This window comes from Coregonus clupeaformis, chromosome 10 (assembly GCF_020615455.1).
Source record: "Coregonus clupeaformis isolate EN_2021a chromosome 10, ASM2061545v1, whole genome shotgun sequence".
Taxonomy (NCBI): Eukaryota; Metazoa; Chordata; class Actinopteri; order Salmoniformes; family Salmonidae; genus Coregonus; species Coregonus clupeaformis.
In genome coordinates this window covers 22329126-22350637 of record NC_059201.1, presented here as the reverse complement: position 1 = coordinate 22350637, position 21512 = coordinate 22329126, and the positions used below count along the sequence as shown (strand labels likewise).

The window sequence follows — 21512 nt, the reverse complement described above, 5'->3', positions numbered from 1 at the left end:
GTCCTGTTCGGGCTAAAGTGGTAGCTATTGATGCTTTTCCACTACCAACTACTAAAAAGGAACTGATGCGTTTCTTGGGAATGATTGGGTATTATCGTGGTTTTTGTAGGAACTTCTCTACTGTGGTCGCTCCCTTGACAGATTTGCTGAAAGCTAAGGCTGTGTACGTATGGTCTTCTCATTGTCAACAGGCTTTCGAAGATGCAAAGAGGTTGCTTACTTCAACTCCGGTACTGGCTGCTCCTCGTGTGGATTTGTCATTTACCTTGCAGGTGGATGCTAGTCATGTGGGGGCGGGTGCAGTGTTGCTGCAAGCAGATGTGGCTGGGGTTGAGAGGCCTGTTAGTTTCTTTTCCAAAAAGTTTAACCATTATCAGTTGAACTATTCGGTCATTGAAAAAGAAGCATTAGCACTTATATGGGCGCTACAACACTTTGAAGTGTATGTTGGGTCGGGTGTAGTACCTATTGTGGTCTACACCGACCATAACCCTCTCACATTTTTGAGGTCCATGAGGTGTCCTAATCAGAGGATAATGAGATGGTGTTTATTTTTACAATCCTTCCATCTAGATGTGCGGCACATCCGGGGGACTGATAACGTGATTGCTGATGCGCTCTCTCGTGCGCCCTGTTCATGAATATTGATGTGACCGACCAGTGTTTGATTTTGTCATGTTCTATCTTTCCTGTTTGTCCCCTCCTAGTCTTGTGTTTTTCTTTCCTCTTAAAGGTTGCTTCCTGTGTAAAGGTTGCTGAGGTCTGGAGAGGAGGATGATGGGTGGGGCAAGTGGAGGGGTGAACATGTACAAATTGTCGGGTTTGGGACGCAGGGGGCTGGTGACGTTGGTCCGGGGTCCTTGTTGGTCCCCCGGTCTTATGGGGGGGTGTGACGACCCTCCCACTCTGTCTGCCGTATTCTCTCTTTGCTCTTGTTTCCTTATTAGGATGCCGGTGGGCGGAGTTGGGAGGGTCGTCAGCTACATGGGAAACACCTGGGCCGGGTGTGTCCCAGCATAAATTCTCTCAACCAGCTTCATGAGGTAGTCACCTGGAATGCATTTCCAGGTGTGCCTTCTTAAAAGTTAATTTGTGGAAAAATTGTTCCTTCTTAATGTGTTTGAGCCAATCAGTTGTGTTGTGACAAGGTAGGGGGGGTATATTTGGTAAAAGACCAACTCCATATTTTGGCAAGAACAGCTCAAATAGGCAAAGAGAAACGACAGTCCATCATTACTTTAAGACATGAAAGTCAGTCAATACGGAAAATTTCAACAACTTTTAACGTTTCTTCAAGTGAAATCGCAAAAACCATCAAGCACTATGATGAAACTGGCTCTCATGAGGACCACCACAGGAATGGAAGACCCAGAGTTACTTCTGCTGCAGAGGATAAGTTAATTAGAGTTACCAGCCTCAGAAATTGCAGCCCAAATAAAGTTCAGGTCACAGACACATCTCAATGTCAAATGTTCAGAGGGGACTGTGTGAATCAGGCCTTCATGGTCGAATTGCTGCAAAGAAACCACTACTAAAGGACACCAATAAGAAGAAGAGACCTGCTTGGGCCAAGAAACACGAGCAATGGACATTAGACCAGTGGAAATGTGTCCTTTGGTCTGGAGTCCAAATTGGAGATTTTTGGATCCAACCGCCGTGTCTTTGTGAGACGAGGTGTGGGTGAACGGATGATCTCCGCATGTGTAGTTACCACCATAAAGCATGGAGGAGGTGGTGATATGGTGTGGGGGTACTTTGCTGGTGACACTGTCAGTGATTTATTTAGTATTCAAGGCACACTTAACCAACATGGCTACCACAGCATTCTGCAGCGATACGTCATCCCATCTGGTTTGGGCTTAGTGGGACTATAATTTGTTTTTCAACAGGACAATGACCCAACACAGTAGGCGTGTCCAAACTTTTGACTGGAATTGTACATATAACATTTAAAGGATGGCATATACCATTAATAATTATGCAAAAGATAACAAGGAGCAGTCAAGGGGGGGAAAATGAACATACGGTGTAACTATATTAATCTCAGCATGAAACCCTGCTTCTTCCTGTATGCAATCTGATAACAGTAAACATACATTCTCTATATACCATGGCCCCATTTTCATTAAATCACCATCTGATATCTAGGTTACGCTCTTCCATACTGCACCTTCACCCGAGAGTCTTGTTGGACACCAGTAATTAAGTCTATCCTAATGTCCTTACCTACATTCTCTGTATCAGGTCTACAGTGACTATGGTCTGTGTCTATGGCAGAGGTGTCCAACTAATTCCAAGGAGGGCATAGCGTCTGCAGGTTTTTCATTTTTCATTTCAATTAAGCCGTAGACAACCAGGTGTGGGGAGTTAGTTACTAATTAGTGACCTTAATTCATCAATCAAGTAGGGAGGAGCGAAAACCTGCAGACACTCGGCCCTCTGTGGAATTAGTTTGACACCTGTGGTCTAAGGCCTGTCCTACCTATGCTTCATACAGTCTGTCCTACCTAGGGTTGCAAAGCTACCAGTAATTTACCAAAGTTACCGGAATCTTCAGTAAGTTAGGTAATTAACCAAAAATCTATGGAAATCTATCGTAACTTTGGTAATTTATACTTAAATAACTTGTAAAAATGTATTCATATATAGTATACATGTTTTATATCCATGTCCATATTGTCCATGAGTTTCTAGTAGATAGACCATATGGTTCAAGAGTAAATAGCCTAATTAATGAAAAAAGCATTTAAATCAACAATGGCACTATTTTCAATTAACTCTGCAACTCTTCCAACTATTGACTTTTCTTCACAACTGGCACCAGTTTGACGCCAAAACAATGACAACAAATATATATTGACATACCGTAAAACTTCAATTAATAGCCCGGGCGTTAAGTTGCTTAATTCACTGAACACAACAGGCGCTTATTAAAAGACAGGCTTCTATTTGAGCCAGACGTCTATTTCCTTAATGCACACAGCTTTTGCTCATTTGCATAGTTAATTGTTTAATCAATTTCTTCATTTCCCACACTGTGTTAACATTTAAACAATGCGTCACGGTTCTTTTGTCTTAGTATGCCTCTATAAAAAATTTAAACTTTTCCTTGACAGAATAATTATTCTCCTCTTTGACTGTGCATTTTCAGCATTCCTTACTTTCGCCACTAGAGGGCGATCTGCCGATTTCTAGGGGTCTACATTTAACATTTACATTTTAGTCATTTAGCAGACGCTCTTATCCAGAGCGACTTACAGTTAGTGAGTGCATACATTTTCATACTGGCCCCCCGTGGGAAACGAACCCACAACCCTGGCGTTGCATGCTCTACCAACTAAGCTACAGGTCTGCATAAAACATCTTAAGGGTTTACCTTAAGGAATAATTTCCCCTTACCTAAGGGAATTGTTTAAGGGTGTTGCATAGAGCCCCTCAAACATTTCCTTAGGTAATGGCATAATTTAAGGGTTTTATGGTAGTTTGAAGGCATATACGGCAGAAAGAATCTCTGGTTACCATGGAGATGACCTGATTCACTGCCTGAACATCTTGTCAGAGATCGCATTTATTTTGGTAGATCGCAAAATGTAACTTTTATATTCAAACAGGAGAAACAAATTGATTCAGAAGATAATAAATTGTGTTTCTTTTAGTAATTTGTTACTCAACTTGTTTCTATGACTTTCTAGCACGTCATGCTAACTTAGAGTAGGTAGCTAGCTAGCCAGCTAGCTTTGTAGCCATGGATTGTGCACCTTTGATTGTTTAGCTAAGTAGCTAGCTAGCTGGTGGATGTTTTCCTTTTAAACCAGGGCAGAGGAAAGCAACATTCACCTCCACAAATGCTGTTTAGATTTATATCCATACTGAATGAAGCACTTAAAGATAAATAAAGCACTTAAAGATACACTATGCAGAAATCGCTCCTCCATTTCCTGGTTGCAAAATATTATAATCGTTTGCCTAATTTCAGTATATGTGACAAAACAAGCAAGTATAGTGGAGAATCATTGTACCATCTAAACCACTGTGAAATATATTTTCCATAACCAAAAATATTGTATATTCTTAAGAATCTTAAGAACGGGAAGCATAGAAATAGCGCACATAGAACAGATCTACCACTTCTTAGACTTGCTTTCAATGAGAATGACATACAGTGGGGGAAAAAAGTATTTAGTCAGCCACCAATTGTGCAAGTTCTCCCACTTAAAAAGATGAGAGAGGCCTGTAATTTTCATCATAGGTACACGTCAACTATGACAGACAAATTGAGAAAAAAAATTCTAGAAAATCCCATTGTAGGATTTTTAATGAATTTATTTGCAAATTATGGTGGAAAATAAGTATTTGGTCACCTACAAACAAGCAAGATTTCTGGCTCTCACAGACCTGTAACTTCTTCTTTAAGAGGCTCCTCTGTCCTCCACTCGTTACCTGTATTAATGGCACCTGTTTGAACTTGTTATCAGTATAAAAGACACCTGTCCACAACCTCAAACAGTCACACTCCAAACTCCACAATGGCCAAGACCAAAGAGCTGTCAAAGGACACCAGAAACAAAATTGTAGACTTGCACCAGGCTGGGAAGACTGAATCTGCAATAGGTAAGCAGCTTGGTTTGAAGAAATCAACTGTGGGAGCAATTATTAGGAAATGGAAGACATACAAGACCACTGATAATCTCCCTCAATCTGGGGCTCCACGCAAGATCTCACCCCGTGGGGTCAAAATGATCACAAGAACGGTGAGCAAAAATCCCAGAACCACACGGGGGGACCTAGTGAATGACCTGCAGAGAGCTGGGACCAAAGTAACAAAGCCTACCATCAGTAACACACTACGCCGCCAGGGACTCAAATCCTGCAGTGCGAGACGTGTCCCCCTGCTTAAGCCAGTACATGTCCAGGCCCGTCTGAAGTGCATTTGGATGATCCAGAAGAGGATTGGGAGAATGTCATATGGTCAGATGAAACCAAAATATAACTTTTTGGTAAAAACTCAACTCGTCATGTTTGGAGGACAAAGAATGCTGAGTTGCATCCAAAGAACACCATACCTACTGTGAAGCATGGGGGTGGAAACATCATGCTTTTGGGCTGTTTTTCTGCAAAGGGACCAGGACGACTGATCCGTGTAAAGGAAAGAATGAATGGGGCCATGTATCGTGAGATTTTGAGTGAAAACCTCCTTCCATCAGCAAGGGCATTGAAGATGAAACGTGGCTGGGTCTTTCAGCATGACAATGATCCCAAACACACCGCCCGGGCAACGAAGGAGTGGCTTCGTAAGAAGCATTTCAAGGTCCTGGAGTGGCCTAGCCAGTCTCCAGATCTCAACCCCATAGAAAATCTTTGGAGGGGAGTTGAAAGTCTGTGTTGCCCAGCGACAGCCCCAAAACATCACTGCTCTAGAGGAGATCTGCATGGAGGAATGGGCCAAAATACAAGCAACAGTGTGTGAAAACCTTGTGAAGACTTACAGAAAACGTTTGACCTGTGTCATTGCCAACAAAGGGTATATAACAAAGTATTGAGAAACTTTTGTTATTGACCAAATACTTATTTTCCACCATCGTTTGCCAATAAATTCATTAAAAATCCTACAAAGTGATTTTCTGGATTTTTTTTTCTCATTTTGTCTGTCATAGTTTACGTGTACCTATGATGAAAATTACAGGCCTCTCTCATCTTTTTAAGTGGGAGAACTTGCACAATTGGTGGCTGACTAAATACTTTTTTTCCCCACTGTATCTATAACACACATATATGTGAATTTGGCCGGGTCGCCCACAATGCTTTAAGGGACCTCATGGGCACCCTCAACTTTTTCACTTAATTTAAGGGGGAAATTCACCTTAAAATGTTTTGTGCAACTGACTTAAAGTTAAGGAAACTTTAAGGGAAACGATCAGGAGAAAATTGACTTTAAATGTTTTATGCAACCAGGCCCTGTACTCCCGAAGTTGTTGACTGTTTTTGTGCTTGCCAGTTAGCTAGCAATTCTCAGCTGTTAACAGCCAGTGCCGAGCAGTTTCTTACTGGCGATAAAAACGGATGATTGACAATTTTTTCTGATTCATTACTGAATTATTTAATGTAACAAATCAAAACATTAAACCTCGTAAACAATTCATTTAGACCTGCCGATTATTTGAAACAGGCGTTTATTTTCTTAAATGTGTGCCATTGCCAGGCTATTAAAAAGGGACAGGCGGCTATTTGAGACTGCATTTAATTGAAGATCTACAGTATAATAAATACAAGTGTGTGTGTATATATATATATATATATATATCACACACACACACACACAATACTTCATGCTGAAACCCTCATTTTGAACACCAAAGGTATTCACTAAGTTGATGGTTTATATTTAGGATAATGTTTTACAGCTTTGTCATTCTATTTGTTTATTTTAAAATCATCATATTTAAGATTATCACAAGTGTCTGTAATTATCTCTGGCCCTCTGTGTGGCCTTACAGAGGGCCAGAGATAATTACAGACACTTGTGATAATCTGAAGTACCCAAAAGGGCCACTAGAGGTGATAGATTAAATAAAAAAATTGTGAAAAATACCAAAATTCTGGTAGTTTACTGGTAAACTTAGAAAGTTTCAAGTAATATACCCTCCCTTTGCAACCCTAGTCCTACCTATACTTCATACAGTCTGTCCTACCTATACTTCATACAGTCGGTCCTACCTATACTTCATACAGTCTGTCCTACCTATACTTCATACAGTCTGTCCTACCTATACTTCATACAGTCGGTCCTATCTATACATCATACAGTCGGTCCTACCTATACTTCATATATGTAACAGTGTTGCTTCCGTCCCTCTCCTCGCCCCTACCTGGGCTTGAACCAGGGACCCTCTGCACACATCGACAACAGTCACCCTCGACGCACCGTTACCCGTCGCTCCACAAAAGCCGCGGCCCTTGCAGAGCAAGGGACACAACTACTTCAAGATCTTAGAACGAGTGACGTCACCGATTGAAACGCTACTAGTGCGCACCGCTAACTAGCTAGCCATTTCACACCGGTTACACTCACCCCCCTTTTTTGACCTCCTCCTTTTTCCGCAGCAACCAGTGATCCGGGTCAACAGCATCAATGTAACAGTGTTGCTTCCGTCCCTCTCCTCGTCCCTACCTGGGCTTGAACCAGGGACCCTCTGCACACATCGACAACAGTCACCCTCAAAGCACCGTTACCCGTCACTCCACAAAAGCCGTGGCCCTTGCAAAAGCCGTGGCCCTTGCACTCCACAAAAGCCGTGGCTACTTCAAGGTCTCAGAGCGAGTGACGTCACCGATTGAAACGCTACTAGTGCGCACCGCTAACTAGCTAGCCATTTCACACCGGTTACATATAGTCGGTCCTACCTATACTTCATATAGTCTGACCTACCTATACTTCATACAGTCTGTCCTACCTATACTTCATACAGTCGGTCCTACCTATACTTCATACAGTCGGTCCTACCTATACTTCATACAGTCGGTCCTACCTATACTTCATACAGTCTGTCCTACCTATACGTCACGCAGTCTGTCCTACCTATACTTCACACAGTCTGACCTACCTATACTTCATACAGTCGGTCCTACCTATACGTCATGCAGTCTGTCCTACCTATACTTCATATAGTCGGTCCTACCTATACTTCATACAGTCGGTCCTACCTATACTTCATACAGTCGGTCCTACCTATACTTCATACAGTCTGTCCTACCTATACTTCATACATTCGGTCCTACCTATACTTCATACAGTCTGTCCTACCTATACTTCATACAGTCGGTCCTACCTATACTTCATACAGTCTGTCCTACCTATACATCATGCAGTCTGTCCTACCTATACTTCATACAGTCTGACCTACCTATACTTCATACAGTCGGTCCTACCTATACGTCATGCAGTCTGTCCTACCTATACGTCATGCAGTCTGTCCTACCTATACTTCATGCCAGTGCGTATGCTCTGGTCGCTGGACGTGGGCTGGCTCTGGACAGTGACCTGTCCCATGCTACGGGCCACCATGGCCACAGCCCTGAACTTGCTGCGGGTGCCTGTGTTGGGGCTGTTGGCATTCTGGCGATGGTTGAGCCGTTCCTCTGTGCTGCGGCTCACCCCTCCACGATTGTGGTCCGTACACACTAACGACACCTGCATCCTGGGTGGGACTGGGAGCCACCTGAAACGGCTTAAGGTGCTCCGGTTAGAGCTTGTGGTGGGTCAGTCTGTAAGACAAGGCACCTCTCAGTCTGGACAGTCCCTTGGTCAGGTCAAGCTATCTGTGCACAGAGCACACCAACACCCACTGCTGTCAGTGTCAGGGTGGGCAGCTATGTCTGCAGAGAAAAGAGAAAAGGAGAGAAGCGAGGAGAGTAGTCTCCTACAGAGGTTGTCCTGCTTCAACACTGCCTCAGCCTGTGTGGGTCTCTCTGCTCTGTCTGCTACAGAAAACAACAACCGGCCGCTGTAGACTGCAGGCACAGGAACACAGTCCCGGTCCTGGCACAGACACAAAAACAGACGAAGACGCGCCCTCCAAAAAAAGTACAGTGTCCTATGAAGAGTGGAGCAGTTTAATGAATCTCCCTTTGCAGTCTCGACTGGCTTATCCTCGATTCAGCCGTCTGTCTCACTTAGACTTTCTGTAGTAATCAGAGGCTGACAGGCAGATTTAGTCGTCCTGCAATTTCCTTTAAATCTGGAGCTCAGCGCTACAGATAACACCTCGCGCTGCAAAGATCTGAGACCGGAGACATCAGCACAAAGAGATAGAGGCAGGAGGATATGAACTATTCCAGGAGGTGAAATTCTGTTCCTTTGCAATAAGTCCCCAGCAACAGCTGTCCTGGTTGTGTGAATACTCAGCAGCTCTGGGTGTCAATCAGAGGGCAACCACTCATTCAGACTCCCATCCCTCCTCTGTCTCCCGGATTAAACTTACATGTGTATGCCTAGCGCATGGCAAAGAGGCAGAGTGAGCGCAGGCAGGAGAAGAGGAGGTGAAAGGGAGGGAGGGATATGGAGAGATGCTATGGAGAGGAATATTGAGAGAGCTACAGTAGCAAGTGCGGGAGGGGGGGGAGGGGGCAAAAGAGGGAGAACTCTCATGTTGTCATAAGATAGGCTGGCTGGTGTATTTTTGATCCACTTCTCATCTACTTCCCTGCTCCAGCATGGCTAAGTCACTGTGGCAGGGTGTAGGCCTAGTTCATGGTGGTCCAGTCAGGTCCAGGGTGGTCTAGTCAGGTCCAGCGTGGTCCAGTCAGGTCCAGCTTGGTCCAGTCAGGTTCAGAGTGGTTCAGCTTGGTTCAGTCAGGTCCAGTGTGACCCAGTCAGGTCCAGTGAGGTCCAGTCAGGTTTAGCGTTGTCCAGTTCAGGTATAGTGTGAGGCAAGTAGTTAATCTTGGTCCAGTCAGTTAGAGTAGGCTGAATGCTTAGTGCTGCAGAATGGCCACTGGCCCCAGACCAGGGGGCTGCTCTCACATGGGCGGGCAACGAGGCATGAAATATTTATTATGTAACATTATCTGCCCTGATGCATGTCTAAGCCAGGAGTGTCACAGGCGCATTACAGCGGAGTTCGCTGCATCGTTGCGTCTCCCCAGTTCCCACTCAAACTGAAACATGGCAACAGTCATTAACTGAAAATTAATTATTACGGGCATATTTATTAATTTGAAACATTTCGTTACATCAGTAAGAATGAATAAAAATACAGAGATAGAACATAGCCTGTATTCAATTACTGCCTGCATGAGGTGTTACTGTTTAACGCCCAATGCAGACATTTTTATACCAATATCAAATAATGTCTGGGTAACAATTAAGTACCTTACTGTAATAGACTGCCATTAAAATGGGCCAAAAAATTGGCAAAAACACTATTTCTCAAGCAAGAATTTAGCTAGGACTGTCTGGGAGTGTTCTGAGTGGGGAGGGGAAAACTAAAATCGAGCTGTTATTGGTTGAAAGGTTTGTAACTCTTATTGGTCTATTAACAAATTTACCACGTTAGGGTTGGGCGGTATACCGTATATACACATTATACCGGGGTATTTTGAAATACCCACAGGATGGTTTTCATATACCGTCAAAACCATTTCTTTGACGTTTTTGAAAACATTGGAATATTTGTAGCTACTTTTTAATTAAATATACAGTGAGGGAAAAAAGTATTAGATCCCCTGCTGATTTTGTACGTTTGCCCACTGACAAAGACATGATCAGTCTATAATTTTAAATGGTAGGTTTATTTGAACAGTGAGAGACAGAATACCAACAAAAACATCCAGAAAAACGCATGTCAAAAATGTTATAAATTGATTTGCATTTTAATGAGGGAAATAAGTATTTGACCCCTCTGCAAAACATGACTTAGTACTTGGTGGCAAAACCCAATCACAGAGGTCAGACGTTTCTTGTAGTTGGCCACAAGGTTTGCACACATCTCAGGAGGGATTTTGTCCCACTCCTCTTTGCGGATCTTCTCCAAGTCATTAAGGTTTCGAGGCTGACGTTTGGCAACTCGAATCTTCAGCTCCCTCCACAGATTTTCTATGGGATTAAGGTCTGGAGACTGGCTAGGCCACTCCAGGACCTTAATGCGCTTCTTCTTGAGCCACTCCTTTGTTGCCTTGGCCGTGTGTTTTGGGTCATTGTCATGCTGGAATACCCATCCACGACCCATTTTCAATGCCCTGGCTGAGGGAAGGAGGTTCTCACCCAAGATTTGACGGTACATGGCCCCGTCCATCATCCCTTTGATGCGGTGAAGTTGTCCTGTCCCCTTAGCAGAAAAACACCCCCAAAGCATAATGTTTCCACCTCCATGTTTGGGATGGTGTTCTTGGGGTCATAGGCAGCATTCCTCCTCCTCCAAACACGGCGAGTTGAGTTGATGCCAAAGAGCTCCATTTTGGTCTCATCTGACCACAACACTTTCACCCAGTTCTCAGAATCATTCAGATGTTCATTGGCAAACTTCAGACGGCCCTGTATATGTGCTTTCTTGAGCAGGGGGACGTTGCGGGCGCTGCAGGATTTCAGTCCTTCACGGCGTAGTGTGTTACCAATTGTTTTCATGGTGACTGTGGTCCCAGCTGCCTTGAGATCATTGACAAGATCCTCCCGTGTAGTTCTGGGCTGATTCCTCACCGTTCTTATGATCATTGCAACTCCACGAGGTGAGATCTTGCATGGAGCCCCAGGCCGAGGGAGATTGAGAGTTATTTTGTGTTTCTTCCATTTGCGAATAATCGCACCAACTGTTGTCGTCACCTTCTCACCAAGCTGCTTGGTGATGGTCTTGTAGCCCATTCCAGCCTTGTGTAGGTCTACAATCTTGTCCCTGACATCCTTGGAGAGCTCTTTGGTCTTGGCCATGGTGGAGAGTTTGGAATCTAATTGATTGATTGCTTCTTTGGACAGGTGCCTTTTATACAGGTAACAAGCTGAGATTGGGAGCACTCCCTTTAAGAGTGTGCTCCTAATCTCAGCTCGTTCCCTGTATAAAAGACACCCGGGAGCCAGAAATCTTTCTGATTGAGAGGGGGTCAAATACTTATTTCCCTCATTAAAATGCAAATCAATTTATAACATTTTTGACATGCGTTTTTCCTGGATTGTTTTGTTGTTATTCTGTCTCTCACTGTTCAAATAAACCTACCATTACAATTATAGACTGATCATTTCTTTGTCAGTGGGCAAACGTACAAAATCAGCAGGGGATCAAATACTTTTTTCCCTCACTGTATGTAGATATTCCATTTTTTTTTTTTTTTAATCTGCCGTTTCCAGCTACAATAGCCATTTACAACATTAACAATGTCTACACTGTATTTCTGATCAATTTGATGTTATTTTAATGGACAAAAATATTTATTTTCTATGTGACCCCAAACTTTTGAACGGTAGTATGTATGTATATACACACACACACACACACACACACACACACACACACACACACACACACATATAGACACACGTGCATTCAGAAACTTCTCCCACATTTTGTTACGTTACAGCCTTGTTCTAAAATGGATTTAAAAAATAAATAATCCTCATCAACCTACACACAATACCCCATAATGACAAAAGTGAAAACAGGTTTTTAGATTTTTGGGCATTTTGTTTTTATAAAAAACAAATACCTTATTTACTTAAGCATTCAGGCCTTTTGCTATGAGACTCGAAATTGAGCTCAGGTGCATCCTGTTTCCATTGATCATCCCTTGAGATGTTTCTACAACTTGATTGGAGTCCACCTGTGGTAAATTCAATTGATCAGACATGATTTGGAAAGGCACACACCTGTCTATATAAGGTCCCACAGTTGACAGTGCATGTCAGAGCAAAAACCAAGCCACGAGGTCAAAGGAATTGTCAGTAGAGCTACGACACAGGATTATGATGAGGCACAGATCTGGGGAAGGGTAGCAAAAAATATCTGTAGCATTGAAGGTCCCCAAGAACACAGTGGCCTCCATCATTCTTAAATGGAAGAAGTTTGGAACCACCAAGAGACTCTTCCAAGAGCTGGCCGCCCGGCCAAACTGAGCAATTAGGGGAGAAGGGCCTTGTTCAGGGAGGTGACCAAAACTCAATGGTCACTGACAGACCTACAGAGTTTCTCTGTGCAGATGGGAGAACCTTCCAGAAGGACAACCATCTCTGCAGCACTCCACCAATCAGGCCTTTATGGTTGTGTGGCCAGACGGAAGCCACTCCTCAGTAAAAGGCACATGACAGCCCACTTGGAGTTTGCCAACAAAATGCACCTAAAGGACTCTCAGACCATGTTAAACAAGATTCTCTGGTCTGATGAAACCAAGATGGAACTCTTTGGCCTGAATGCCACGCGTCACATCTGGAGGAAACCTGGCACCATCCCTACAGTGAAGCATGGTGGTGGCAGCATCATGCTGTGGGGATGTTTTTCAGCGGCAGGGACTGGGAGACTAGTCAGGATCAAGGGAAAGATGAACGGAGAAAAGTACAGAGAGATCCTTGATGAAAACCTGCTCCAGAGCAATCAGTCCCTTAGACTAGGCGAAGGTTCACCTTCCAACAGGACAACGACCCTATGCACACAGCCAAGACAACGCAGGAGTGGCTGCGAGACAAGTCTGTGAATGTCCTTGAGTGGCCCAGCCAGAGCCCAGACTTTAACCCTATCGAACATCTCTGGAGAGACCTGAAAATAGCTGTGCAGCGACGCTCCCCATCCAACCTGACAGAGCTTGAGATGATATGCAGAGAAAGAAGGGAGAAACTCCCCAAATACAGGTGTGCCAAGCTTGTAGCGTCATACCCAAGAAGACTCAAGGCTGTAATCGCTGCCAAAGGTGCTTCAACAAAGTACTGCGTAAAGGGTCTGAATACTTACGTAAATGTGATAAACCTGTTTTTGCTTTGCCATTATAGGGTATTGTGTGAGGATTGATGAGGGAAAAAAACTATTTAATCCATTTTAGAATAAGGCTGGAATGTAACAAAACGTGGAAAAAGTAAAATATTTTCCGAATGCACTGTGTGTGTGTATATGTATATATATAAATATATATATATATATATATATATATATATATATATATATATATATATATATATATACATACATACAGTTGAAGTCGGAGGTTTACAGTCACCTTAGCCAAATACATTTCAACTCATTTTTTCACAATTCCTGACATTTAATCCTAGTAAAAACTCCCTGTCTTAGGTCAGTTAGGATCACCACTTTATTTTAAGAATGTGACATGTCAGAATAATAGTAGAGAGAATGATTTATTTCAGCTTTTATTTCTTTCATCACATTCCCAGTGGGTCAGAAGTTTACATACACTCAATTAGTATTTGGTAGCATTGCCTTTAAATTGTTTAACTTGGGTCAAACGTTTTGGGTAGCCTTCCACAAGCTTCCCACAATAAGTTGGGTGTATTTTGGCCCATTCCTCCTGACAGAGCTGGTGTAACTGAGTCAGGTTTGTAGGCCTCCTTGCTCGCACAAGCTTTTTCAGTTCTGCCCACACATTTCTATGTGATTGAGGTCAGGGCTTTGTGATGGCCACTCCAATACCTGTACTTTGTTGTCCTTAAGCCATTTTGCCACAACTTTGAAAGTATGCTTGGGTTCATTGTCCATTTGGAAGACCCATTTGCGACCAAGCTTTAACTTCCTGACGGATGTCTTGAGATGTTGCTTCAATATATCCACATAATTTTCCTTCCTCATGATGCCATCTATTTTGTGATATGCACCAGTCCCTCCTGCAGCAAAGCACCCCCACAGCATGATGCTGCCACCCCCGTGCTTCACGGTTGGGATGGTGTTCTTCGGCTTGCAAGCACCCCATTTTCCCTCCAAACATAACGATGGTCATTATGGCCAAACAGTTCTATTTTTGTTTCATCAGACTCCAAAAAGAACAATCTTTGTCCCCATGTGCAGTTGCAAACCGTAGTCTGGCTTTTTTATGGCGGTTTTGGAGCAGTGGCTTCTTCCTTGCTGAGCGGCCTTTCAGGTTATGTCGATATAGGACTCGTTTTACTGTGGATATAGATACTTTTGTACCTGTTTCCTCCAGCATCTTCACAATATCCTTTGCTGTTGTTCTGGTATTGATTTGCACTTTTCGCACCAAAGTACGTTCATCTCTAGGAGACAGAATACGTCTCCTTCCTGAGCGGTATGACGGCTGCGTGGTCCCATGGTGTTTATTCTTGCGGACTATTGTTTGTACAGATGAACGTGATACCTTCAGGCATTTGGAAATTACTCCCAAGGATGAACCAGACTTGTGGAGGTCTACAATTTTTTTTCTGAGGTCTTGGCTGATTTATTTTGATTTTCCCATGATGTCAAGCAAAGAGGCACTGAGTTTGAAGGTATGCCTTGAAATACATCCACAGGTACACCTCCAATTGACTCAAATTATGTCAATTAGCCTATCAGAAGCTTCTAAAGCCATGACATCATTTTCTGGAATCTTCCAAGCTGTTTAAAGGCACAGTCAACTTAGTGTATGTAAACTTCTGACCCACTGGAATTGTGATACAGTGAATTATAAGTGAAATAATCTGTCTGTAAACAATTGCTGGAAAAATTACTTGTGTCATGCACAAAGTAGATGTCCTATTAGAAGGTCCTGTGTAGATTGTATTTTCAACCAGCAACTATCAGGAAACAACATTGTTTAATTTGTTCACACTTTTACAGTGTTAGTTTCATCAGCTGTTGTACAATATGATATAAAACACAGGGGAAACAATTTTTACTGCAGTTGGAATTTGAGGCGACAGTGCAATTGATCTGTAAGACAATTGCCGTGTTCAGGGGGAGTGGATGAGCTTGGCTTAATATAATAATGGTGGAAGGTAATAAACACTTTGGTAATAAGAGTCAACACACTATTGGTTGAAGGAGTGAGGAGACAGTAGAGGCACGCGTTACAAGGACTCTAATATTGAACCTTATCTAACGTCCCATGCAGCTAGTCGGTTCTGCTGGGAGAGATATTAATAAAGATGTTGTGAGGAACAGACAGGCCAGTAATGCAGTGTGGAGAAGCAACTTCCATCAAAATAATCCAGCAGACAAGCTGCAACGAACTGACAGGACTATTCTTAGAACCCTGACCTTTTGCTCACCAGGATTTAAATAGAATCTGCGAAATTTTGGATTTCACATGGGCCACTGTATTGCTCCTTCTACAAAACACTCATCATACCAACTGTAACTCCCAGCTACAGCTGTAGACACATCACATGCAGGAGGCCATCGAGTCCCTAACTTACACCCTCAGTCACACTCTGTGCAACAGGGTCGTAGGGTTGTTCGAGGTTCTGGTCAGGGTGCCTGACTGGAGGGCAGGGTGCTGGGGGAGCCCTCTCCTCTCATGGTGGAGCAGCAGAGCGTGAGATCAGGGAGCTCAATCTCGCCGCCCCCACACTCCTCACAGCACACACACATAAGATCCTCTTCTCCACCATTGCCGTGGAAACGTGAATCCCCAGGCCGCTGCGCTCCAGGAGAAGCAGGGGAGGCCAGGACCAGGGGAGGCCAGGACCAGGGGAGGCCAGGACCAGGGGACAGGGGCTCAGGCTGCCCAGACAGTATCAACATGCCCACTCCACACCAGCCCACTCCAGCACTTGAATGTGCTTCTTGTCCCATTAAACTAAACCAGTGTTTCTCAATCCTGGTTCTGGGGACCCAAAGGAGTGCACATTTTTGTTTTTGCCTAGCACCAATGCACCTGTTTCAAATAATGAGTTGATGAGTTGAATCAAGTGTGGTAGTGCTGGGGCAATACTGTGGTACCCCTATGGGTCCCCAGGACCAGTATTAAGAAACACTGGACTAGACTATTACAGAGGACGAGGAAGGAAAGAGAAAAGCGGGGGAGAGCCGCAGCAGAGACAGGGGGTGACAGGAACCAGAGCGACACATAGCATGAAGAGCAGGGTGACTCTCCGCTTATAGCGTCACACTTAGTCAGTGTCACACATTTAGCACGCCTGTCTCAGAGAGTTTATAGAGGGTTGAAACGAAAAACAAAAGTCTGTTGGAATAAATATGCATGCCCACACACACAAGGTGAGCTCATCTCAATAGTCCAAATTGACTGCCTCTCCTTGTCTCCACATTCTGGACGGAACACCCACAGCAGAGGTCAGACCCGGGCAACCGCCACATAAAGTAGCAACCGTCCATCACCACTTCCTATTCGCTTCCTAGTCTGCTGCTCCAACACATAGGCTTAATGACAATGCCTCTTCTCTTCACTCCTGGGCCTCGTAATACCTGGGCCTCGTAAATTGCGAGATAAAATTAAGCACAAAAAAATACATTTGACATTTTAGTCATTTAGCAGACGCTCTTATCCAGAGCAACTTACAGTAGTGAGTGCATACATTTTCATACTTTTTTGTACTGGTCCCCCGTGGGAATCGAACCCACAACCCTGGCGTTGCAAGCGCCATGCTCTACCCACACGGGACTACCAGACAGATGTGCAGGAGGATGTGCTTTGAGCTTCATTTGAAAAACATTTATCCTTAAATTAAGCCTTTTAGGTATTGCTGTACTACACAATAATGATTAGAATGGTTATATCATACTCTACTATGCATAGCCCACAAGACATGCCACTAGAGGTCTCGTCACAGTCCCCAAGTCCAGAACAGACTATGGGAGGCGCACAGTACTACATAGAGCTATGACTACATGGAACTCTATTCCACATCAGGTAACTGATGCAAGCAGTAAAATTGTATTTTAAAAAACAGATAGAAATACACCTTATGGAACAGCGGGGACTGTGAATCAACACAAACATAGGCACAGACACATGCATACAAAACACACGATAACATACGCACTATACACACACGTACACATGGATTTTGTGTTGTTGATATGTGGTAGTAGAGTAGGGGCCTAAGGGCACACACTTAATGTGTTGTGAAATCTGTTGTGAATGTATTGTAATGTTTTTAAAATTGTATAACTGCCATAATTTTGCAGGACCGCAGGAAGAGTAGGTGCTGCCTTGGCAGCAGCTAATGGGGATCCAAAATAAATACAAATGACAGAGTCCTGGCACTGCAGGCCTGCATAGATTTAACTATATAATATTTATTTCTTAAGAAAACCTCAATTTTCCTACCAAGAGTTGCTGAACATCTTTTCAACTGCAGGCCAGTGCTCAAGTATTTTGATGGGCTTGCTTAGGGTTACATGTCTTCCCTAGATATTTTAATCTTAGGATAAAGAACACTATTGTGGTGGGAGATATAGGTCTATCATCCTTACCTTAAATAATGAACCAACGATTGATGTCTATTGATGGTAGAGGGGAAGGTCTTGATGTCATTTGATTTTCTATGTCAGTCAGCAATTCAACAAAGCCCCTACCTAAAGAAAGAAATACATTCTCTCCCTCTTCCCTTTCCACATCCCCATGTTCTCCCTTATGTTGTGCCCTCTGCCTTTGATTAAGAGCCCAACCAGAATTTATCCCAAATCTATTAAGCTGCTACAATCCCTCCTGGACACTCAATCATTCTGAGAGAATGCAGTGTGCTGATAGGGCCCACTCACTGAGAGTGGGAGGAAGAGGAGAGAGAGGGGAGCTTGAGAGGCAGTGAATAGGACAACGGTGCACAGGGATTTCACTGATCACGACTACAGCTCAGCGGCTAGGCTATACTCCACATGTTCTTAGAGGCACAGCGGTGAAGAGCTCTACAACCAACCTGGGCAAGTAATGCAATCACAGCTAAAAAATATACAATAGCAATGATACATCGTAGAATGTCGCTCTCTGACCAACTACAGCCACACAACATGGACATGCGCAAACCCACCCAGCTGACAAATAAATGTTCCTGGCCTGTCCTCCTTCACAGTCCTGTCCTGGGCAGCAGGGAGCTTAACCAATCGATGATGCAGCCATATCATAATGACGCCTCTGGGAAGTCACTCAACAACAACCTGTCCTGCTGACACGGACCCTGTAGGGCTGGAAATAGGCCTAGCTAGTGGCCCGAGATTGCATGATCAATTATACAGCAAAAGCTATGCTACATAACATTGTCTTACTACTTACCCTACCCTCAGGCATGCACTTCTTATAAACACAGCAGAAATAAAATAATAGGCACCCCAAAACTACCGTGTGAACAATGTACTGAAAGGGACATTATAATTTAAAGTTTATACAGAAGTTTAGTCTTTCTGGCGCTTAATTTGTTCTCTGGGGTTCTAGCTAGCTCCAACACTGACAGCTACCACTGCAGGGGGCCAGCAAGGCCTGTGTGTCCACACAGTAGCTCTGTCTGCCTGCCTGCGAGGCAGTCTCTGGAGCCCACTGTGTCTGTGTGGTGACTACTGACTACTGTACAGATCCTCAGACACAGAGAAGAGGGATGCCTTTGAAGCCTGAAATCAAATTGCAGGCTTCAATAACTCAAACTGAGCTTTGTATAAAACTAAAGACAGAACTCCCTCCCACCATCTCATTCTGTGTCTCTTTCCCTCCATCCAAAATGTTTAGCTCATTGCGATAGTGTGAGGTATGGCTAGCCAGTGTTTGTTACTGCAGTGTGGAGCATAGTAGCGAGACGTTTTAGCCATGTTAATGTTGGTCAGCTGGCCGAGAGTTGAATATAGCAGCATTAGAGAGGATTGTAATAATTGTGTAAGATGGATTGATGGCAGGGAGGCTGTCTGAGACAGACATAACAAGGGAGGGGTCATTGAGGCAGGGGAATAGGGATATATTAGAGTTAATGTCCACCACTGCAAACCAGACGAGCATAGAGTGAAGCCAGCCAGATCAACTAGGGGTCAACTTAAATGACTGACCGAAGTGTCAAGCTTTGCGGCGATCCATTTGCAAAACCAAAATAACAGTAATGTTACAACTGTCTTAGCTAGGCTACATCTTGTGGAAAGGCACAAGAGTGTTGGGTTGAAAGCTGGATCAATGGCTGTTACTGATCATTCCTAGCCCTTGGGACCCGGTTGCTGCTTCCCTAACCATGGGAAATACCATTGCCCCTCTTCTCAAGGGACATCAGGGATGTAATCATTAGCATAGCTTACTGTTGTCAGTTACAACCCTGAATACCCCATCCATTTTAATAATCAAGTCAGTAAATCAGGATTTCTTCATTAGGAAAAATGTAATGTCAGTTGTGCTTAATGACCCTGAATGCCACTGTGATCCTCATGAGACTGAACCACAGCACCATACACAGCCCCTCAGCTGGCCCTACAGCCAAGTGGCGCAGAACAGAGAGAAGACAGTAGAGGAGAGGAGGGGAGCGGGAGGCCTGATTACATAACGTGGCTGTATTAGTGCTGTGTCAAGGCACTGGTCCCAAGGGCTGGATATGAGTGCATGAGAGATGGGCCATTACAGCTTCAGCCCAGCAGTGAGGACATGAGAGTTGACAGACCTGCGGAGCGTTCAGTGTGAAGCCTCGTGTAACAAGGTGTGTGGCGCTGAACTCAACTGAACTCAACTACACAGGCCGGGGAATACGCCTGTTGCTAATCTGAGGGTAGAAAAGAAAGACGGACCGGAATAATCTGTCCCTTCTCCACAGAACATCCCCCTCTCCTGCCTGCTTGTGTTCAGCAGCACTGAGGCTCCTCCAGGGTAAGACTACGGTTGAATATTTTCCCGGTATTTTACAAATGTTCCATTGAGAATAAATCACTTTTCTCCCGGGTAACCTGGTATTTCCCACCAAAACCGGAAGTGTCATTCAAAAGCATTATAAAGCATATACAGTGCATTCGTAAAGTATTCAGACCCCTTTACTTTTTCCTCATTTTGTTACGTTGGGAACCACTGGCATAGGCTATGCTGCAGCAAATGTAGGCCTACCTGTCACAAGAAAAATGTTACTACACGCATTGTGAACTGTGCTCCATACTGAGATGGTCTGTCACCACCCTGAGCGTTGATTCATCATGCAGAGGCCGTAGATAAGCCAGATTTAGACATTGTATATAATTGAACAGTTCCATTTCATGACATGGTGTTCATATAAATAATTTATTATAAATTTACCGGTTTCTCTCAGTTATTTATCCCAGGAAAAGGGAGTGGTTTTGGGCGGTAAATCCCGGTAACCGGGTTCTCGCCATTCAACCCTAGGTAAGACCATGTGGACAGGTTTAAAGAAAAGTCACTTAAGAGTTTTATAATCACAGTGTAAGCCATCTGGGGTGTCGCACTCAGGTGGGTGTGACCACTGATCAGTCCCTCTCTCTAACCAATGTAGGGTGATGCGTAGGTTATGTTGACCAGTATTGGTGTGTTTATCTCTGGTCTTGGAAAGTGTCGACACACAGATTAGAGTAGAGGTCAATCTGATGTTGTGAGACAGCTGGCTCTCCCCTGCACGGCTGTTGATTGGGTAACCCTCTGTGACATCTCTAGGGTGGTACAGGGTACCCAATGTCACAAGTCCAGCAATGGAACATATACTCCGCTCACATGGTCAGAAGGGTGCTGCTGGAGTGATACCCAGCTATACTGTTACCCACTCAGCTATTTAGTTACCCAGTAAATCATTGACCTTCTGACCCTCTAAGAAATCCTCAGTGTCTCAGTGTGGCCTGGTCCACTTTGGTGGTCCTGCTAAGGGTCCCAGGCCTTAATGACACTGACACGATGCCTTTAAATAACTCTGGGGCCGACAGAGGAAAAAAGCACAACGCACTGCAAAGGACTGCACGGCAACAGCCTTGTTAGCTGGATCTGAGGGGGGCTGGGAGGGAGAGGGAGCTGGAGAGGGAGGATGAGTTTGGGCCCACACGATACGAGAGGCAGAGTAGAGGAGGAGAGTGGGCGCTGCTTTGTGGATTTTTTATTTAAAAAATGTGTCAAGTTACGCAAGGCCTGGAGAAGCGGCTTCTGCTAGACTGGATCCATTGTATTCTCCCTGGAGGGGT

General features: G+C 44.1%; 1 protein-coding gene across 10 annotated transcripts in view; it reads right to left on the bottom strand.

Annotated features, from left to right (window-relative positions):
• kcnab2a (potassium voltage-gated channel subfamily A regulatory beta subunit 2a) overlaps positions 1 to 21512 on the bottom strand; it is a 179478-nt gene that overhangs the window by 51378 nt on the left and 106588 nt on the right. The window contains exon 1 of one of the 10 annotated variants that reach the window (XM_041888392.2): positions 7977 to 9004. The exons of 8 other annotated variants lie outside the window; for them this stretch is intronic. In XM_041888392.2, coding sequence (XP_041744326.1) covers positions 7977 to 8194 — 218 coding nt within the window. In that variant the 5' untranslated portion in view covers positions 8195 to 9004. Of the gene's footprint in view, positions 1 to 7976; positions 9005 to 21512 lie in introns of those variants that run through there. One more of the 10 variants, XM_041888393.2, reaches the window with a different exon arrangement.